General features: G+C 49.6%; 1 protein-coding gene across 3 annotated transcripts in view; it reads right to left on the reverse strand.

The window, feature by feature from the left end:
- Window positions 1-14006, reverse strand: part of ABHD12 (abhydrolase domain containing 12, lysophospholipase) — a 61628-nt gene that overhangs the window by 7790 nt on the left and 39832 nt on the right. For all 3 annotated transcript variants that reach the window (XM_057703664.1, XM_057703665.1, XM_057703666.1), the window contains 5 exons: window positions 9736-9860; window positions 6975-7080; window positions 4642-4761; window positions 2014-2044; window positions 1552-1597 (listed from right to left, as the gene is read on the reverse strand). In XM_057703664.1, coding sequence (XP_057559647.1) covers window positions 1552-1597; window positions 2014-2044; window positions 4642-4761; window positions 6975-7080; window positions 9736-9860 — 428 coding nt within the window. The remainder of the gene's footprint in view (window positions 1-1551; window positions 1598-2013; window positions 2045-4641; window positions 4762-6974; window positions 7081-9735; window positions 9861-14006) is intronic.

Genomic DNA, 14006 nt, shown 5'->3' on the forward strand with positions numbered 1-14006 from the left:
GTCCAGTGTGACTGTCATTTGCAGCAGCTCAGCAGTGAGTCATCATCAGATGACCTGAAAGTACCACAAGGCTCAGAAAGAACAAGTCCCGCTACACAAGCAAAACCCAGAGGCAGGGGCACCACAGGCCACCTCCCCAGGGTGTCCCAGACCCAGATTAGAGAAGGAGCCAATGTCAGGAACAAGGGCAGAGTGAGGGCCCAGGGCACTGGTGGGCGCAGGGACACAGACAGGGAGAAACAAAGCAACAGAGACAAGGACAAGGAGAGACAGGCAGAGCTTTTGACTCCTGCATGGCTTAGAAAGGCAGAGACTCAGTAGGAAATGAAAAGAGGAAGTGCTGGATGGGATTTTATTTCTGTTAGAAGCACAAGGAGGTTAACAAGGAAGAGGGCTGCCCCTCTCACTACCCTGAGGCTCTGGAAGCAGGAGCAGGAGGAAAGGATGAGCCCCATTTCAGTTTCTCCAGCCCAGCACCTTCCTCCTGATAGCACACTCTTCCACAAAAGAACCATCCCTCGCCCTACAGCTGACAGAATAACGGCCCCCAAAGATGTCCACGTCCAAGCCCCAAAACCTGTGCCTCTGGCGCCTTACATGGCAAGGGGAGTGAAGGGCGCAGAAGGAAAGAGGCTGTGAATCAGGAGACCCTGAGATGGGAGATTATCCTGATCAGCATGAGCCCCAAGTACTCCCAGGGTCCTTATGATCAGAAGGCAGACAGAAGTCAGAGGCAGACTGATGCAGACTCAAGGGGCCATAAGCAAGGAGTGAGGGCGGCTTCAGGGGAGGAGCTGGAAGAGGCCAGGAACCTGACTCTCCCTGAAGCCTCCAGCCGTGCCCACACCTTGATGTATCCCAGTGGCTAAAGATTTTGAACTTCTGACCTCCCGAACTTCAAGATAATAAGCCCGTGCTTTCTCAAGACATGTATGTTTGCTGTAACTTGTTGCAGCAGCAAGAGGAAACCCTTCCAACGTTCACACGCAGGTGATGCCAACTGGCTCCTGGGTCTGCGGATGTGGACCCTCCCCTCCCCTCAGTCAGGGTGAGCTGGACAAAAGGCCTCCAGCCCTCTGACCTCTCCCACCAAGGACTGTCTGAGGCACACACTTCCAACACAGCTGCTCCCTGCGAGCGCAAAGCATTTTCCTCATATATCAAACTGCGGGAGGCCAGAAAGAAGAAATACTGAGGGGTGAGAAGAGTCTGTCTTCAAAACTTCAACGAGACAAGCTGTGCTGAGCATGAAACGTGCCCAACATCCAGCTGTGGGGAAAGTCTGAGTCCAATAGAGAAAAGGCAATACTCTCTACATTTTAAATGTGGCCAACAGAGGGTGCGGGCTGGGGATCCAGGCGCTGGTGCCTGCCCTACGGGGGAGGATGCATGCAAGACGCACCTCCGAAGACCCTGACCCTCCACCACCTCCACACGCTCACAGTCGCCACAGATCACGGCACAGCTGTCAGCCGCTCAGGAGCCTCTCAGAGTGATGCCTGCACATCTCACACCGACCTGAAGGAAGCAGGGCAAGTACGGAACTCTCACCTCTGTAGTCAAAGGTAACTACATGGTAGCCAAGGGAACTCAGCACCTGGAAGTGAAAAAAAAAAAAACACCTGGGCAATGTGGCGCTGACTAAACCCAGACAATTCCAAATGACTGTGTAATCTGCCAATTTCTGGCATATGACCCACAAGTCCATTCATCCTGATCTTGGAAACTATCCACAGAGGCAGCAAAATGGGAAGCATTTCATGGGGAGACGTCCACAGGCAGTTAATCAACAACGATTAACTCAAAATTATTAGGGGGACCCCCCTGTGTTCATGCGTCCTGGAAAGAACAGCTAGAAGCAGGAAGCAAGCAACGCTTTCTCTGTCACAGACCGTGTGGGTCACACCCCATGGGCACTGCTCTGTCCATCTGTCCCCTGTGTGGCTTCTTCTGTCTGTCATAAGTTAAGGGCACCACTCTGTCCATCAAAAACCGTGTGCTGTCCTCACATACCTTGTAAAGCTCCACCCGGTGGTCACCTCCTCTAGATCATCAGGAAAGGAAACAAGAATGGCTGTTAGTGCATCTTCTCAGAAAGGAAACCCAGCATCAACACTGTTGCATCTGGGCCCTTAGTGCCTGGTCCCCAAATCTATACAGGAGGGTGATGGACAGGTCACCTCCTCCTCAGAGCACCTACGTGGCTCCCAGCTTGCCTCTGCAGTATGGTGCCAAGCAAGGGACAATCTGAGCATTTGGGGGATATTTCTTAATTATTACCTCACCTTTGGTTTGAGTAGGCAATACAAACCTTCAGTACAAACTCCAGAAGACACAAAGGGCCTTTCAGCTCCCCAGTGTCCAGAACCACTTGTGAACAGAAGGGAAGCACTTCCTTGCGGGCACACACAGCACAGGGACAGGCCACAGGCCCCTCCTGCCTCAACCTTTCACCTACAGGGCCACAGCCGACTCTCAGAATTCTCCTCCTCGGCCGTTCACGCCCTCCACTCGTGGTCACTTTGGCTCTTTCCCACCTGCTGCTAACTGAGGTTCTGATGCTACGGCCACCTCCTGATGTCCTTCCACACGTGTGCCCGCGGTGGATGCTGGGTTGAAGGTGCCATCGTGATCTGACAGCCTCTGACAGCCACTGCGAGCAGGCTCAAGCTTCAGTGGTGCAGCCGTGCACCACGGCCGAGCAGGCGCCACCGCTGGTACCACCTCACACCTGCACCTCTTTGTCCACACTGTCTACCTCTTCCTCTCACTTTCTGTCCAGATGCTGGCCGGCTGTTACCGTGCACAGACACCCAAGCAGGGACAGGGCTGCCTCGGGAGAGGGAAGCGTGTCAGCAGGAGGGCTCACCCTCGCCAGACTTCTCAGCTCTTTCCCTTCTTTATAATGAGCGTTTGGACCATTTTGGGTGTGTGTGTGGAGGGAGGCAGTGTCCTCAGGGGAGGCGAGAACAAGACAAAGGAGGAAAGCCAATGTAACCCAGAAGAAAACATTTCAAGGACTGAGTTTCAAGACCAGAAAGAAATACTGCAAAATGTTTTCAGTTCTCTTTGTAAGAGTTTGTCATGGCTCTTTCCTAGATCGTCCCAATACCCCACCCTGAGCAAGAAGAGGGATTTACAGCGTGACAGAGTCAGGGGCATCATGGGGGTCTGGGTCTCAAGGAACCACAGCTGCTGTCATCCTGCCCGGCCGGGGTGGCTGCCAAGATCTGCAGCCTGGACAGTACTTGGGGACGTGGAAGGGAGCAGCAAACCTTCAAAGTCATAAGATTCCTTCCATCCTGAAGTTACAGATGGACTCTGTCTTCTTTACCATGTGACTGGCACTGCTCACAAAGAGCTCCACATGCCCCTCGTTTATAGGAAGAGGCTACAGGAGCTGTTTGTAGTCACTTGCTCTTTGAAAAGCAGAAGAGAAACCTGCTGCAGCTTGTCCAGACAAAGGGAAGCAGGCTGCCAAGTGCGTGCTGAGTCCATAGTTCAGCGCTCTGCTCTCTCGGCTCAGAGCGTCCTGTGGGCCCCACTTCCTGGACATCCTGCCACAGCCTCTGTGTAGCCCCTCTGCCCAGACACCCACTGGGGCCTGCTTTGTCCTCCTCACTGGATCCACCTGTGAGATGACTGACTCCAGCCCAGCCCTGAGGTGCCCAGCCTCCTGCCACTTCTTGCTGGTTCTCTCTCACGTGACCCAAGGAAGCTGCAGCAACAGGGACGCTCCCAGGGACACTGGAAACATTCAGGCAATGCTTGTTCAGAAAACACCCCTCTTCCTCTCACCCCACCAGCTCTCCTGCAGACTCTTCTCAACAAGGCTGACCATGTGGGCTGGAAAGAGCCCTCTTTAAACAATGGGCTCCAACCCCCACTAGTCTGAAAGACATCTATTAAACCTACTCTTGAAAAGCACCTGGGATAAACCTGGCCGAGGGCTTTATCTGCACAGACATAGGTGCTTCCTCGATGGCCCAATGGGATGTGCTGGCACTGCCGGCTCAGGGCTGGAAGTACCCTGGCCTGACAGGGTGGCCCCCGAGGACAACCTTGTCCCTGCATGCTCAGCTGGGGTCTCTTCACATGTCCCCCCTAGCCTTCGACGTCACTTTTGCCCCTCCCCAGGAAGCATGCCTCCCCCTCCAGCAGGGCATGCCTGCCAGTGAGAAAGTCTCCTCAATCAGATGGCAGACACTGGGTGAGCAGAGGTGACTTCCCAGGCACGCAGAGGCCCTGCAGGGTCTCAACAAGTCTCGGCTGAGGGACCGTGCCTCCTGCCCACTGAGAAGCCTTGTTCCCCAACCCAGGAAGGACACCCTTCCAGCTGAGGCTCTGGGTCGCTATGACAGAGATGCAGCCACTCCCATCCCACCGCAGGCACGAGCTTCAGACCAGGGGTTTCTGGACATAGCTGCCCACATCTGCTCAGCCAGTGGTTTCCAAGCAAACAGGCCCGGTCCACCTCGCACACAGTCCTGCTCTGCTTTGGGCCTGTGCGAACACGGCTTCATGTAAGCTTCTCCCAAACCCCAGAAAAATCCCACCTTGCCCTGAGTTCTTGGGATGCCCGCGTCCCAGGCATGCCCACGCTCTCACTGCAGTGGGCCCCATGAAGGAGCCCTTCCTCACCTGGTGCCCGCGTTCCCATGCAGGTACAGGATGATTGGGTGGCTGGAAGCCAAGGCATCCTCATACCACACCTGGTCCTTCCCTTGGGCGTTCTTCCACCAGACAGCGGGGACAGTGTGCCTGGAAGCAGAAGCAGAGGCGAGCGGCAGGTGATGAGCCTGCAGACAGGATGCCCGTGGCTCAAGCCACAATTGAGCAGAGAGCAGGCGGCCAGGTGGGCTGACTCCACACTGTGAGGGCAGCTTCTGGCAGCTGAGGCAGGACATTTCCTGACTCACAGATGGGCCCCCTCTGGGCCCCAGGAGCGTGCCCCAGCAGCAGTTACTAGGGGTGGGGGCGACAGCCTCTCCTCCAGCATAAAGGAGAAGCTGTGTGAGCAAAGACCCCTTCCAGCTGGGTCCCAGCACAGAATGGGCACTGAGCAACGCCATGTCCCCTCAAACTCGTTCATGTTTTTAAGCTGTTATGTAACTTAACTCACGACGTATGTAAGATAGTATCATGCTGTCATATGTGCTAATTCAGCAACACTAGTTATCATGCTGTCATATGTGCTAATTCAGCAACACTAGTCTTTACGGGCTGGAATGGAAGCGTGGCCATTCTTAAAGCACCATTTCTAACACAGAAGCCTGTCCACAAGCCGTCTTGGCACAGACCCACCTCTGCAGGAGATGTCGCAGGCCCACGTGGGCAGCCTGGATCATCCTACACCTGGCCAGGCACGCGGACACTTGGTCTATGTGGCCAAACCCTCCTTCAGAGAGGTGCTCTGGTGAATCTTAACTCAGGACACATCAAAGTCACTGTTCATCACTGGGGAGGGTCTGACAATACTTTTTTTCTGTAAAACTTAATCAAATTCATTCGTGGAAGTCCTAAAAACATTACACGGCTGATTTCTTCTTTTCTAGGTCTAAGCATCAGCATCTCATTTCTAATAGATTTCTCGACCCATTTTATTTGGGGTGGTTCTGACCACGGCAATCATCACTCTTCCACAATTACAAACCTATGAGATGGAAAGGTACATCTCGAAGGTGCTGGGAGCTGATACGCCTCCAGGAGCCAGCCTAAATGAACGTGGAGCTCCTGACGAAGGCCCAGGCCAGCTCTCTACCCCTGGGCTCCTCCCCCTGCCAGGAAGGGAAGAAGCGGCGACCCGACCCCCCACTCCCGCTCCTCTGCCACAGGAGGACCTGGCGAGATGCCAGTGAGGGCAGTTGGTGAATGGAGCTGCTGCCACCCAAGGGCCCGCACTGCCATCAAGACGGCACAGGGTATAGACACGGGTGGGCAGTAGTGCCCACCAGCATGTAGCAGCTGTCTTCCTGGAGACTGCCGTGGTCATCACCAACAGAACCCTCATGAGTAACTTCCCACAAACACCTGTCCTGCAACACGGCCACACTGCTCGAGGAAGAAGCCCAGCTGAGCCCACATCTTCAAAACACAGACCCTATCAACAATTAGGAAAGCCGCTGACCCCCTCAAACAGCTCTGGGCAAAACATGTCAGGCTTCTGACTGAAGATGGAAATGCACAGCGGCCCTCACGCACACACTGGTCATAAGTGCTCCATTAAATCAAACCAGAAATGACCAAAGACAATCCCAGCCTCGGCCACTAAGAACCAGAATCTCCCTCTCACTTTCTGGTCTTTACTCAGGACCCTCTGCCTGAGGGAAGCACAGGGAAGCAATTCAGAGCACTTCACTCAGAAGCTTCTCACGTGCACAGCAGTTCTGCTGAGACAAAGGCAGCGATTCAGAGCTGCTTCTAAGAGAAAGAGAAGACGCCACAGGAAAGCCAGTCCGCCCTGGTTCTCTTGTTTGAAAACAACCACTTTTCCACCAAAAGAAACATTAAATCATATCCCAAAGAAACGCCAAGAAGTCACAGAGCTTAAGCCCAACCTAAGTTTATGGCTAAAAAAGTAAATACTAAGCAAGCTGAGAGTGCTGTGTGTGAAAGAAATGTAGCTGTCTTCAACACCTGGATGGGCCATTCTCTGAAAGACAGGTGTGGCTCAAGCCGTGCTCATGATTCTGTGATATATCCTCTGTTTCTGGCTTTCTTCTCCCCTGGAAATAAGGCTTTCTGCAAAACCAGCTGGTTTACAAAGCCTTTGCTGTTTGAAAACCTCAGAACAGAGTTGGTGCTGCCGTCTATCACAGAATTTAGCTGAGATCTTTCCTTTGGAAACAGCAGATAAAGATAAAAATGGACAAGCAAGCTTCAGAGCCTGCTGTCAGGACAACACTGGCCACGCCTCACAGGCCCAACTACTTCCTAGAGAGGCCTCGGAGCCAGTCCTGAGGGTGAACACTCACCAGACTCCAATGGTCACATCTTCCTCTGGCTGGAGGTAGTAATTACAGGTGTGATTCAAACCTTGATCCTGCGGCTTTTTCAAATCAATGAAATACGGAACCCGCACTGTGGGGGACAAAGAGATGGAATCTAGGATTAGTGGGGGTGGACGGACACACACATACACAGCAGAGGTGGCGCTCTTAAAAAGGGCCAAGTACTTTCCCAACACCATACTGCCTGGGACACCAGGCCCTCCAGCCTCAGGCGGGGGTGGGCGCAGGTATATCTACAGATCCTTAGGCAAGGGCGAAGCCCAAGCAGAGAGCCCCTGAAGGTTGTTCAAGGTGTGAGAAGACCAGGCCACTACTGGTAAGAGTGAGCAGATCTGCTGCAGGGCAAAGGAACGGGGTCAAGGTGTGCAGGGCGCCAGGCTAGCCTGAGGATGGTCTGGGATCTGCCTGGGCTCCTGCTGGCCTCCGTGTGGCCACAGCCCTTGGCCTGGGACTCTGGCCTGATGCTGGCTGGAGCCTACCCTCCCCGCCCCTGCTTCCACCGCAGGGTTGAAACAGGGACAGAGCACCCAGCCCGCCAGCAGCCCCCTGAGGTGGCGGAGGCAGGAGGCAGGAGCCGGGGACAGTTACCCCGGCGACCCAGCTCCTCATCGCTATCAGTTATAAGCTCCACCTCACACAGGCTGAGCGCACAGCCCAGGGGCCCAGCACACCGGCCCCTGCAGCTGCCAGGATCAGGCTTCTGGGTTCTCCTGCTTCCCCAGCTGTGTATTATCCACCCTCTGACCATGTTGTCATTTACCAGCAACCACAAACATCATCACTAGCGATCCAGAAAGGACCCTGCGCAAACGGTGCTCAGTAAACAGTGAGGAAACACAGGAAGGAAAAGAAAACAACTGAGTCTGCCATCCTTTCCTCAGCCAATCTAGGAGATGCTGGTGGGGTGAGAGGCCAGAACTCCTGGGCTGCAGAGGACATGTCTGACTGCCTGAGAACTTTAAACACTGGGGCTATGCCCATCCCAGGCCCTGAGTAAAGACCACCCTGATAGAGGGTGGGGCACCAACAAGGGAAGGGCTGGGAGGGCCCTCTGGGTTTTATCAAACTCCAGCTGCCCAATGGGCTCTGGGCTTCCACAAGAGGAAAGGGATAAGGAAAGAAAGCTATCAGGGGTGGGTCTCGGGGACTGCTAAGGGGAAGGAAAGAGAGGAGGATGAAGGACCCCCATCCCATGAAAGCTGTAGTGGATCCAGGCTGGCCTTTTGCTTTAACAACAAATAAGTAATTCATATATTAACCCTAATCTCCAAATCAAGAAATCTGCAGCCTGTGGCTTCGTGTCTGTATATAACCCAAACCCTCTTCTGTGCTAGACTGACTGTGGACATTTAAGGGACAGCACAGTCAGAAAAACAAAACTTTATTGATTTTAGTATGTTGTGAATTCCTTCTAAGTTTGTGCTTCTCACAAGTGGTGAAAACTCAGAGATGAAAACTTCCTAGAAGTTTAGCCAGGTTTCTGTTAGAAAAATCAAATGCCTCTTAGTGTACCTACCTGTGTTTTACACTTACGTTAAGACACCCAAATAAAAAACATATTTAGATTTATGAAGTATTAAATACCTTACTATTTCTGCCTCCTCCTCCTGCTCCTCTTTAGAGCAGAAATTCCCTTTCAGCAGCGACATCACTTTTCTGTGATCAAGTCTATCGCAGACTTAACACCCCAAGCTCACATGCCCCAACGCACATGGGCCTCTGCGGTCTGCAGCACTGGTGTTACTGCAGACGAGGAGCCAACACCCCCTGTCCTGCTGCCACAGGCCAGTCACACAGAACACTGCAACACCTCCTGTCTGTCCTCTTCCCCAGCACCCCTGCTGCCTCCAGAGCACCAGCCCAGCTTCCCAAGCCTCCAGCTCCCACACACGCAAGTTCGAACCCACTCTTTGCAAACCAGCACAGCCAAGAGCATGCAGAGCCTGCCTCATCTGCCCCCAGTGCTCCCCACACCCAAAGGTAAGGCCATCACTCCCAGGACACCTGCTGTGTCCCAAGCACCACATTCTATCCTCCGACCTCTAACACTAGCAGGCGCAGTCCCTTCCCTCCTGGCCTCATCTTGCAGGTGTAAAAGGATGCTCCTTAAAAGGATTATTCCTGGCAACCATGTACCTTCCACTTCATAAACTTGACACTTCTACCCTTTTTTCTCCCACTTGCCCGAAAGTAAACATACAGCATGAAAACAAAAACAAAAACTTTGGAACATACCAGGTCCAAGTTAACTGAAGGAGACTATGACACCTCTAAAGCCAGCATATAATTCCACAGAAACCAAAGTATGTCAGGGTTTTTAAAGGGGAAAAAAAGATTTTTTTTTTTTAAAGAAAAAAGGCCTAATTATTTTTTAAGGCACTATAGTTTTCAGTGGTCACCTTTTCCAAGGACAGTTAACCTCCTAGACTGCACAAGAGACACAGCATCCCCCACATGACAGACTCTCTCTGTTAGCAACATTTCTACCCACCTCAGCTGAAGAAAGACCCCCATCGGGCAGTAGTCACCTGTGCACACAAATGCCAGCCCTGGAGAGCAATACCCTCGTTACAAACATTTTTTAGCTGGGAAGGGGCACAGGGAACTTTCTGGACAATAAAAAGGCTCTATTTCCGGATCTGAGTAGTGAATATATAAATACATAGATCACCATGAAAATGAACTCTTACTAAAATGAAAGGAAAAGTGGACACAAAGCACTTACCGAAATTCAAGAAAATCAGTTTGGCCTGTATCCCAGGACACAGTTTGATGAGAAATGGAATGGCCACATACAACCCCACGACACAGAGGAGTATCTTCCTCAGTCGGAAGCACAGACCCTTTCGCCTGCAAGAGAAAAGCAGTGAGCAGGTCAAAGGCGGGAGTGGGTCTGCTCCGGTGAGTAACAGCATTCTCAAAATCACTGATCAAGATCCACATCTACTGTTTCCAACAAGAATATCACCAACAATAAGAGGAGCCTCCCACCTGCTTTTGCCTTTTAATTTGCACTTAGAACTCTACCAGAAGGGTAAAATTTGTTTCCTGAAAGCCAAAGAAACTGTCCTGCTGATTTCCTACGTGTGCCCTGGAATCAGAACCCAGCACAGCCATTAGATCCTCAGAAAGTGCCCGACCTCATGTCAGACCGTAGCTGCAACTCCACCTCCGGAGAGTGGCTCCCCCTGGGCCTCTGACTACACTCCTGCCAGCAAGCGTGGGCTGCCCATTAGAGGAGGCACTTATGTGACAGAACCTGCCAAACCAGGTCCCGAGAGGGAGCAGGGGGCTGACAACAAGACTGTGGCCATCACTGCATGTTCTCATGTTTCTGCCCGCATACCCTCCAGAGGCCCCTTCTCCAGGCGCCTCAGGCCAGGTCATCACCCCAGGTCTCAAGATCCTCTTCTAATCTACAACCAGCTCCAAGATTTCTTCATCCTGTTCTTGATCCCCTGTTAAAAAATGTCCCTAGCCCAGAGAAGTCTCAAACTTCTTGGACTAAGGGCCTCTCTACAACTGAAAAACTGGGGGTCCCAAAGAGCTTTTGTTCATATGATTTGTTTATTACTATTTGTTTTATGAGAAGTTACACAAAGAAAATTTTTAAATATCTATTAAGTCATCTAATAACAATAAACAACCCATTACATGTTAGTATGATTAACATCTGTTATTAAAAAAAAAAAAAAAAGATTATATTTTCCAAAACAAAAAACTTTAGTGAGGAGATTTTTACAAATTTCTTTAAGCCAGACAGCTTAGCAGAAGACAGATGGGTTCTCGTATCTGCTTCTGCAGTCAATCTGCTGCAATACCACATCACGCGGCATTGGGAAGGCTCCCGAAACCCCATTAGAGAACGAACATGAAAAAGGCACACAGCATTTCAGTGTCACCACGAAATCTCTCTGACCTCGCAGACATGCTGCAGGGTCCTGGGACCCCATGAGCCCCAAGCCATGTGGAAACTGCTGCTTATTTTAGCACATCAAGGCTAAACCTCAGTGGGGCTAGTTATTTATTTCTGGACTATTCTGGAAAAATGTATTTAAGGTGGTTTAAAAAATATACCTTGAGCCACTGACACATGCAACAATACAGAAGGATCTAAAAGCATTAGGCTAAGTTAAATAAGACAGACACAAAAGACTACATACTGTATAATCCCATTTGTCTACAATTCCAGAAAAGGCAAAACTAGAGAGACAGAAAAGCAGGATGATGACCTCAGGGGCTGGGAGAAAAGGGAAGAGATTGCAAGGGGCACGAGACAACTTTTGCGGTGATGGAAATGTTCTTTATCTGAACTGTGGCTGTGGACACATGAATGTACACGCTGGGAAATTTTACCACATATAAATAATACTTCAACAAAGCTGATGACAAACACGCATATCTGACAATGTAATCCTTTCACTCATTCCCCTGGCTCACCCATTGGTCATTCCTGAGCACCGGGCACTCCTCAGGCAGTGGACAGTAAGGGCAGCAAAGGATGCTATGTTGTCTACATCTCTTCTGTGCTCTCAGCTCAGCGGGACAAAGGGCTGTGAGAGAGGCACCTGGCACAGGGTGATCTGACCTAGCCTGGGCTGCCAGGGAAGGGGCCACTGGTGGAAACACTGAGTCAGGGATACAGGAGTTAACTAGATGATGCAGGAGAAGTTTAAAAAGGCATTTTAAATTCCACGCACAGGGGTTGGGGTGGGATGAACCGGGAGACTGGGATTGCCATATATGCATTACTAATAAGAAAAAAAATATCGACTTGTACACTTTAAATATATGCGGTTTACTGTATGTCAATTGTATCTCAATAAAAGTTCTTGGAAAAAAAATAATAACTTCCATGCACAATCTACCCTCTCATTGAGGAAAGGCGTACGATGTTGTGGTTAAGGTGCCGGCTCTGAAGTCAGATAATCTGGTCCAACATCCAATCTGCAACTTACTAGCCGTTATATCCTTCTTGAACAAAAAATATATATATAAATAGAACTGAAAAAAAATTACATATGCGCAGCAATAAGGCTCTTCTACACTAAAATCATTTTCTTCTGGATTGAACTGTTATAATTATTACCATACACAGTCAAAATGACAAATATTTTTGGTAAATTATTATTAAGCGTGAAAAGTAAACTTTTATTGAAAATGCATCTTTCAATGAGATGAATTCCACTACTTTCCCAAATGCATCATGTCTCTCTTTATATATTACTTATTGACAGAAAAAAAGGAGGGGTTAGCATTAATTCTATTTCTGTTTTTGGTTTTTAAACATATGAGTATTGAGAACTTGTTCACATCAGTAAAAGGGAATGGAAGTTTACTAGTATCACCACTTCTTCAGGGTTATATGCCCAAAATCACACAGTAAAAAAACTCAAGCTCTTTGTCATTTTTGTTGACAGCTAAGAATTTGACACCACCTGACTTGTAAAATTTTTATGTAGTCATTAGATATTCACTTAGTTTCTCAGTTTTTACCAAGAACTGAGCCCTCTTCTCCACTATGCCTTGACCTTGGCCTGCCATTAGCAAGAATCCTGCTAAGCCATCCCCCCACCTTGATAATCTGATCAAGTCCTTCATCCCCCACCTTTGATGTCTAAACCCCTGACCTGCCTTTAGCAAGAGTCCCCCTACTCTTGATATCGCCTCAATAATTTTCCATCCACCAATCCCCTAACTCTACTTTCTGTCTGGAAATCCCAAGCTGTCTCCTCAGAAGGCATTCCAGACAGGATTGTGCACGGGACTGACCTTTCTACTGGCTCCTCCTGTCCATCCCACCAGGCCTTTTCCTTCCCATCCCAGCTCCCACTTCCCTACAGTCACTAGAGCTTTAGGCCCCTGCCTCCACGGGAGGCTGTTAAGGGACTCAGGGATTCCACACAGCCTCTACCTGAGGATGAAAAGGAAAAACGACAAATTGGAAACAGGTCGGGTGTTTTACTCACTCAGCTGGGCTATGGAAACACCCAAACTGCTGCTTGGTATTTTCAAAAAGTCCCTCACCTGAAATTTAGTCCATTGCTTCCACAAGATTACATATTATGGGAAATGAAAATCTTAAAAGTCAAATATTGTAAAAAAGCATTAGTCTTCATCTTGAGCAGCTTACCTTAAATTGTTCCATTTCCCCAAAACTACATTCAGATAAAACAATAAATAAAGCAGGGCAAAGACGAGAACCAGCTCTTACATTTCATAAGCTGGTGAGTTTTGTGTGACTGTGATTATGCTGACTGGTGGCTCAGCTATCAGAATGAGTTGCAGTAAGATCTCTCTTTGGATCTGTCTGTCTACATATGGATGTACGTATGTGTGTGTGTGTATGCATGTATGTAACCTATAGCTGACCCTTGAACAGAAAGGGGGTTGGGGTGCCAACTGTCCGTGCAATTGAAAATCAGAACAGAACTTAGAGTTGGCACTCCATTTCTGAGGTTCCAACCAACCGTGGATCATGCGGTACTGTGGTACATCTTTGGTAAAACAAATTCCGTGGGTGAGTGGAGCTGCAGAGTTCAAACCCGTGTTGTTCAAGCGTCCATTGTACATGTGATGTTTTCCTAGCCCAGGACGGTGTTGTCAAATTAATTTATAAAGTCCCTTAAAGGAGCTCTGTTCTAACTGACTTAAAGAGAAATAAGTGCTAAATTAACTATTCCTAAAGCTCCCAGAAGTATAAGAACCCAAATATTTTTCAAGTTCATGTATAAATAAAACCAGTTTAGCAGTGTCAGTTTAATAAAAGCAGTTGTCCTCTTGAAACAGGAGGGAAGGAGGCAAAGGAACAACCTCTGAAAGAATGACATAGCCAAATGACATGACAAAAACTGCTTAGGACCAACTAGAACCAGATGGCAGAAGATTAGATTTCCAGTAGACCTTGAGCCTCATACATGCTTATTGTAATGCATAAGGTAAATGACACACCCACTGGCACCATGACAGTTCTAAGGCCAACCATAGAAAGCCAAA

This window comes from Hippopotamus amphibius, chromosome 12 (assembly GCF_030028045.1).
Source record: "Hippopotamus amphibius kiboko isolate mHipAmp2 chromosome 12, mHipAmp2.hap2, whole genome shotgun sequence".
NCBI lineage: Eukaryota > Metazoa > Chordata > Mammalia > Artiodactyla > Hippopotamidae > Hippopotamus > Hippopotamus amphibius.